General features: G+C 43.5%; 1 protein-coding gene across 3 annotated transcripts in view; it reads right to left on the bottom strand.

Annotated features, from left to right (window-relative positions):
• Positions 1–2,322: 2,322 nt before the first annotated feature.
• The window catches only part of LOC126998886 (cytochrome P450 3A31-like), a 7,296-nt gene continuing 1,742 nt past the window's right edge, over positions 2,323–7,876 (bottom strand). Inside the window, exons 1-7 of one of the 3 annotated variants that reach the window (XM_050861084.1) lie at positions 6,557–6,616; positions 6,136–6,307; positions 4,822–5,518; positions 4,495–4,713; positions 4,295–4,355; positions 3,591–3,781; positions 2,323–3,477 (exon numbers count right to left, since the gene is read on the bottom strand). In XM_050861084.1, the coding sequence (XP_050717041.1) occupies positions 3,311–3,477; positions 3,591–3,781; positions 4,295–4,355; positions 4,495–4,713; positions 4,822–5,518; positions 6,136–6,306 (1,506 nt within the window). In that variant the 5' untranslated portion in view covers position 6,307; positions 6,557–6,616 and the 3' untranslated portion in view covers positions 2,323–3,310. Of the gene's footprint in view, positions 3,478–3,590; positions 3,782–4,294; positions 4,356–4,469; positions 4,714–4,821; positions 5,519–6,135; positions 6,308–6,556; positions 6,617–7,876 lie in introns of those variants that run through there. The other 2 variants (XM_050861083.1, XR_007753057.1) reach the window with 2 other exon arrangements.

The following is a 7,876-nucleotide window of genomic DNA, read 5'->3' as shown; positions in this document are numbered from 1 at the left end:
TAGGGTTCTCTCCCACAACAGGCTCAAAGGGCCAACGGGACGGAGATCAACGGAGATGAGCACCGCCGCCACGCGCAGCTGTATCGTATCTTTCTTGCCACGCAGCGTAACTGAGGAGGAAATTCAATCAGTATGAAGATGGCTGCGTCACGGTGACTTCCATGCCAAGGCCGTGCGTGAGTCCATGTTGTGATTTTAATGTACTGTTTTCTTATGTCACCGGTTGAAGCAGCGATGAAACTGTTTGCTGTTACTCATGGCGGACGCAGCAACAGTCACTGGCATGATATTGAAATGGTAAACGAAGTTAATTATTATACCCAGCGTATGCTTAAATTCTCCCCTCGACACTGTTCGGGGATGTGAGATAGATTGTGTGCTGTCCTGCATCCCTGCATCGTAGAAGAGGAGGAAGAGATGGAGGCGCCCGTACTGCAATGATGTCCCGTGTCAGTGGGTGCATGACTTCAGAATAGGTACCACTGACCTTCTTAGTTTATTCACTTTTCAGTAGAAGCCAAAACGGTGAGCGAAAAGGAAGATGCCAAGCCAGAAATGTAAAGTTGTGGAAAGAATGGTGCAGTTATGAGATCTAGGTTTATCTGTCCACATAGTCACCTATTTTTCTCTCTCTCTCTCTCTCTCTCTCTCTCTCTCTCAACAAATCCTACGAAGAAAGGCTTTCTACCCTTAACATGTTCTCTCTTGAGAAACGTCGCCTCCGAGGAAAACTGATCGAATGTTTTAAAATACTTAATGGTTTCACGAATGTAGACAGATCAACATTGTTTATGATCGATGACACTTAACAATGGTGTAAAACTCAGATGTAGACAAGTAAATTCAGACTGCACCAAATTTTCTTCACCAACGTTAATAAGCTCCCATCATCAGTGGTCCAGTGTAACACGATTGACTCAGCAAAACTAACGTCAAATTGGAGTCATCTGATTAATGTAAAATCACTAGAGTTTAGGACAGACCACCAGAAGATGATGGGGTCCAATCTTGGTCCTGATTTCTATGTAAATCTATAATCAATCTATAAAAATCTCTCTCTCTCTCTCTCTCTCTCTCTCTCTCTCTCTCTCTCTCTCTCTCTCTCTCTCTCTCTCTCTCTCTCTCTCTCTCTCTCTCTCTCTCTCTCTCTCTCTCTCTCTCTCTCTCTCTCTCTCTCTCTCTCTCTCTCTCTCTCTCTCTCTCTCTCTCTCTCTCTCTCTCTCTCTCTCTCTCTCTCTCTCTCTCTCTCTCTCTCTCTCTCTCTCTCTCTCTCTCTCTCTCTCCTCCTCCTCCTCCTCCTCCCAACTCAACAGTAGATATTACCTGTGTAGTGCTGGTGGTAGTAGTAGTGGTAGCATAGTGGTGGCGGTAGTAGTAGTATAGTAGTTTGTATTGTATTGTTATTATTGTTGTTATTTTTGCTGTTGTTGCTTCTGCCTCTGTTGATGCTACCGGCCGCCTACTGCTGCTGGTGTTGCTGCTACTTCTGCTATTTAGATTATATATTCATGAATCATTTCCTAAGTATTGCTAAGGTCCTGCACTTGGTGTCTTTGTTTCTTGCATGCGAGTCAATGGAGGTATAAGTGGTGGAGTCAACATCAGCCCCTGACCTGTGAAGCCGCCGAACTGAACTGTCATTCTTATGATCGCAAGATGGCGGATATCTGTCAAATGTCATGTGTTAAGTCAGCTCAGGCTGAACATTTCACAGGCCACCTGGGTTTCCGCGGTATGGAATGATCGTAGTAGACTCATTTTTAGTTCATCTATGAGACCACTATTGCTAATCAAAATTGCTGCACAGTGTGAACGGGGCTTAAAGCCCCGTTCACACTGTGCCGACTCTGGGCCACGACTACCCACGACTCTAGGGTACACGAGGTCTTGGCTGTTGATGTGAAAGGGTCGGGCATGTCTTGAAAGAGGTCTTGAGACTGTTGCCGAATGCTGCGCCGACGTCGTGACGTGAGTCTAGAGTCGTGACGGTTAGCACGACATGCTGGCAACTAGTTGGCCGAATGTCCCAGACAGTCGGCAAGACACCAAGACCCCAATAAAACCTCCCCCCCCCCCCCCCCCCTTATTGGAGCGTAGGAACCAACTTGTCAAATGGAAAAGTCGCTGGGTTGTCGTGGCCCAGAGTCGGCACAGTGTCGGGGGACAGGCCCAGGCGGTGGATGTGAGCGTTGAGTGTTGTTTGACCCAGGCGGGGGCGTCCTACCAGGTGCGACTGCAAGCGTGGCTTGGTTTGTTTTGGTTTGGTTATGGACCATCTCAAAAAAGGATGCCAAGCAATATTAATACATATGAACAAGTATAGTCTGTGTTCGTGATTTATTAATTGCTTTAGTGTATAAAGGGCCTAAAATTGATAGTACAGAAGTTTTTTTGTAGACCAAAAAACAACGAACATTTTTTTCCCCCAGGTCGTAAATAAGTACAGCGGTCCAACCAAAGGCTCATAATTTCATTTATCATAATACTGCATCTGTGTCAAAGATTATTGAAAAAAAATATTCTCAATATTCATAACTTTGTTTTGAATTACACTGGGATAAGCAAAACATTTTTTTATTGTAGACCCAGTTTTCTGTACCATATTATACTTTCCAGATAATCTGGCATCTTTTTTCGAGGTATGGAACTGTTCCCATTAATATATACGCGAGAATGGGAAATATTACATAAAAATTTCATAGAAATATGGACAACATAGATCTAGTAGCTCTCAAAGTTGGTCTGCCCTAAACATCAAATAAATCGTCAAGCAATCATCATGTTCCTCAGTCTTTATTTTTTATCTGATATCAAGTTCAGTCGTATATGTTTGCCTATTTTACTACTGAACCTAAGGAGTCAGCGTTCTTGTCTGCACTAGGCAAGGAGGTTGCCGAAGGTTCATGCTAGTAAAGGGTCATTACAGCGTTGACTGTCTCTCTGTAACCGAAGCGGTGTGTAATGTCAGAGCCAAGAGGAATGTTTACTGTGGCTTTCGAGTCATTTATCTTAATCAAGTAATTCTTATGTCATTCTTTTATGAGCTGTGCATAAGAAGGTTACTGAAGGACCATGACAAAACACGTATACTTACATTAAATATAAAGTTTTAAAAGTGTACAGGTAAGGCAGTGGTCAGACGGACCACTGTGTTGAGGAAAAGTCTGCCATAAATAGAAGAGATCCTAAAGTGTTCCATGTCGTCTAGGGCAGAGTTTCATAAGAACATAAGAACATAAGAACATAGGGAAACTGCAAGAGGCCGAGTGGCCTACACAGGGCAGCTCCAGAATCCCCCCCAAAATTCATTTCACTCTTTAATTGGTTTTAATTTAAGCAACACACCCGCCTTTGGACGCATCACTCCACGGGTAGTCTGTGCCGCCAATTCCTCGTAGCCCGGTGCTGGCTCCAGTTCAGCCTCCAGCAGCAGCTTGGCCAGAGCTACTTTGGCTTCCATAAGACCAAACCGCATCGCTGTAAACACCGATAGGAATACATTATATCCTTGCGCCCCACAAAACTCTGAAGAGATGTGTCACAACGACTTTTACTACCAAGGCTTCTCACTGTATGTGAAGGGTCCTTACCAATACAGTTCCTTGGCCCAGTCCCAAAGGGCATGTGTGTGTATGGATGGATATCTTTTTTATTCTCCGGCAGGAAGCGGTCCGGGATGAACGCCTCAGGGTTTGGCCAATATCGAGGGTCGCGGTGGAGGCTCCATACTGGTACCTGGATCAGGTCTCCGGGCCGTAGCTCTAGTTGAGTACCAGGTAATCTGCAGAACCAATCATTTTTCTCTCCTCATTTTCTAATATAATTCCAAAATCATATATTTTTATCAACAACGCTCCTCGACCACTGAACGGCATGCAGAGCTGCTACAGAGCATTGACCTTAAAGATTTCTGAACTAAACAATCCTGGTCTTACTTTTAGTACTCAAGTTCTTTTCAAACGATATCATTATTATTATTATTAATGTATATATCAATGCATACACTTTTAATTCATGCTGAGTAACGTTTTAACAATGCACCAAAACTTACACTTAAACAATATTAGTTACTTCATAGAACTCTTCTGAACGGTATCAAATAATTCTTATGGCTTGGTGATGCGTGGCAGGTGAGTCTTGGGGCCACCTGACACAACAAATGTTCAGTAGCATCTACAGCCCTTCCTTTTTTTCTTTTTTTTGTTAGCCATCTGATTATTAAGAAAAAAGAAAATAGTACTTTCGCCGCTCAACAATCATAGCTCGGGGTCAGTACAAAAAAATATATACGTACGTATAGCGTTTGGTGCAGCAGCGTTCCAGGTGGAATGCCGGGGGATAAAGTCGGAGGGACTCTGAAAAAGTAAGTGCTTTCACTGAGGCATGTTTATCACTCATTTAAAGTAATATTGCTAAGGTTACAGGCAAATCAAGATTCCTGGAGCAGTTAAATGGTTAACTTTTCTTACTTGTGCGTCTTCTGGTAAAATTCACCTTGGAGACAGGCGTCCAGCAGCTTGGCCTCCATGATGCCTTGGTACGTGATGTCGCCGTGCTCCTCCACCATCTGCCGCATCTCTTCTCGCAGGCGCTCCTGCTGGTCCTTGTTCTTAGCCAGCAGGAAGGAGGAGAAGGCCAGCAAGGATGCGGTGGTGTCGTATCCGGCGACAATGAACAGCACGCTTTGCGCTATCAAGCTTAGGTCGTTCAACACTGAAAAAAGCAGTTGACATGAAAAAATAAACATCGAGGAAGCTTTCTCCTAAGATTTTTTTTTTCGAAAATATACACCATTATTAACAGTTAGCAGTGATGACTTACAATTTTTACTGTCGGGGTTGTCGGAGCTCTCCCGCGCCTCCAGCAGCAGGTCTAGGAAGTCGCCGCGCTTCTCCCCTGCCCTTCTGGCCGCCACAGTTTTCTCTATGACGTTAATGAAGAAGTCGGTTTCCGGTGGATTTACAGATAAGGGAAACCATTTCGCCAATTGTTTGAAAACTGCCGGCATTGATATAAGAAGTGCAACCTTTATTAATCCTGTGAACGAGGAGCTGAAGAAAATCTCTGCCTTGCGAGGAAATTCATCATTTTCATTCACCAGGGAGTTGCACTCAATGCCAAAGGCACAGGAAGCAATTGTGTCCATAGTGTATCGGCCAAAGTTTCTCTTCATGTCCACATGTGGGTTTTCAGACGCTTGTCTCATCGAGTACTTCACCAGAGCATCGGCCTTGTCACACACCAGAGGAAACATGCTCTTGATCTTGCCTGAGGTAAAGGTGGGCGTCATGATGGCCCGCAGACTCTTCCACTCCGCACCCTGCTTCAGCGACAGCATCTCCATTGCTATTTTGTCCCTTTTATTGCCAGTGTTCATATCGAATGGCCTTCTATCAGTGAAGTGATCAAAATCCTTGACGAAGACATGCCTTATTATCTCAGGATCCCACACTACCAGGACGGGCTTTAAAACCTCGTAGATGCCACACATCGAGGAGGACCGATATTTGTTGTAAATCTGAAAGTAATCGGATCAAGAAATTATAGAAGCTGTAAGACCGAACTAATCTCTCTCTCTCTCTCTCTCTCTCTCTCTCTCTCTCTCTCTCTCTCTCTCTCTCTCTCTCTCTCTCTCTCTCTCTCTCTCTCTCTCTCTCTCTCTCTCTCTCTCTCTCTCTCTCTCTCTCTCTCTCTCTCTCTCTCTCTCTCTCTCTCTCTCTCTCTCTCTCTCTCTCTCTCTCTCTCTCTCTCTCTCTCTCTCTCTCTCTCTTCCTTTTTCTTTTTCTCTTTCTCTTTCTCTTTCTCTTCTGTTAACAAGTTGTGAATCTTTCGCCGCAGCCCTCGAGCCTTCATGCACGCGACTGTTTCATCTCGGTGGCGGCTACAGGGTGTTTTAGGGAAGGTTACTTAGTGCAATGGAGAGCCTAGGTCTTGCCAAGAGATAGGAACAATTTGTTTATAAATTAATGGGATGACTAAGGGATGAGGGAGTGAAAGATTATTGGGTAGCTCTGAAAGCCCTCGCAGGTCCCTCTTACTGCTAACATCATTTCATCCCAGCTCCATGCATGCTTGATATTCTTTACATGGCAAAGACTTACTATATTTTTTTTCCAAAGAAACATAAAAAATCACCTCACTGTAGAACACCCATGCTTCTCTGTTAACGAAGAACACTTTATGGAAGTGGCCGAGGAGAGGCGTGATCGGCGGGGTGATCACGCCTTTAGAAGTCCAGTATTGGTAGTGCACCCTGAAATACAGCCACAGCGCCAGTGCCAGCAACAGCAACAACTCCAAAGCCATCCTGCAGGGGCGGAACTCTCCGTCAGCGGTGAGTTGATAATATATATACATATATATATATATATATATATATATATATATATATATATAGATATATATATATATATATATATATATATATATATATATATATATATATATATATATATATATATATATATATATATATATATATGCTGAGACTTTTGTTATATTTGTGATGAGGCAATTGCAGGAGATATATAAGGAGAAGAAAAAGATGTTGTATCACGTTTTTGTGGATTTGGAGAAGGCTTTTGACAGAGTTCCAAGAGAAGTGATAGCATGGGCTCTGAAAAGGCAGATGGTTCCTGAGAGATTGATCAAATTGGTGATGGTATTGCATGAAAACTCAACGAGTAAAGTGAAGGCTCCAGCTGGAATATTAGAGGAGTTTAGCATTAGAGTTGGTGTCCATCAAGGGCCAGCACTCAGCCCACTGCTGTTTAAAGTAGTGATGCAGGAGGCTACGAAAGAAGCTAGAAGAGATGGCCTGAAGGAGCTGTTGTATGCGGATGACCTGGTGTTAATGGGGAGGCAGTGGAAAAGTTCAGGGCGTGGAAGAGGGCAATGGAGAGAAGAGGACTGAGGGTGAACATGGAAAAGACAAATGTCGTGATATCTAGACAGGAGCCGATGATAAGAATGGAGGCGTGCCACTTGCCCATATAGCTGGAGTTGTCATTCACGGACTATGCTTGTAACAGGCCTAGAGTCACTTTCATGAATTGTTCGCTGCTTCGATATGAAGTCATTCTAGTGGCACCCTATGATCCTGCTTAGGCACGGGGTACCAAAGGCATCGACAGGCCTCTCCAAGTTACTATTCAGTGTCCATGTCTCACAGCCATGATGCAAATATTTCTAGAAGCAAACACCGGCAGTCTTGAGTTGACCCGATATAAAGATACAAATGAAATCAACGCAAATGGACATTCAGATACCAGCGCATTATTTTGTTCACCAGTTATATTTTTTGCCATAAGTATTAATAAGAACAAAGTTAAATAATGAGACTAAATCAAGGGAAGATTTTTTTTTTATTTTTTATCCGCCAGGTGTAAGCAAGCACTTTAAGTATTTCATATTGTCAGTACTCCAAATTATCCGCCAGGTGTCAGCAGGCATGCAGCACGAGCGCGACTCTTCTCGATATTCTCCAGCATCTCCCCGAGGTAAAACCACTCCTAGATCTCGGGCGCTCTCCAGTGCACTCCTTTTCACTATGAATAGTTTCACGTTTGAAGGTATCTCACGTTATGCAGAGCCGTCGGGGGTTTTAAAGCTCACTAAAGAAAATAGTACAGTCTGTTGATACGTGTTGCGAGGATATTGATATCTTGGAAATTTTCACATACCTTGGTATAGAGTAGTGAAGAACAACGGCGAATCTAGTCAAGAAGTCTTACGACGGTGGACTCGTTCAGCACGTTTATATGGCGTTGTAAATACCTATTCAGAAGGACAAAGATCTGGATCTTCAAGTTGCTTATGCTTCCTATATATCATACCTTATGGGTGTGAGACATGGACACTGAATAATGAACTGAAG

Source organism: Eriocheir sinensis, chromosome 15 (genome assembly GCF_024679095.1).
Source record: "Eriocheir sinensis breed Jianghai 21 chromosome 15, ASM2467909v1, whole genome shotgun sequence".
NCBI classification, from domain to species: domain Eukaryota; kingdom Metazoa; phylum Arthropoda; class Malacostraca; order Decapoda; family Varunidae; genus Eriocheir; species Eriocheir sinensis.
The sequence above is the reverse complement of the archived record's forward strand: the minus strand, read 5'-3'. Positions and strand labels throughout refer to the sequence as shown.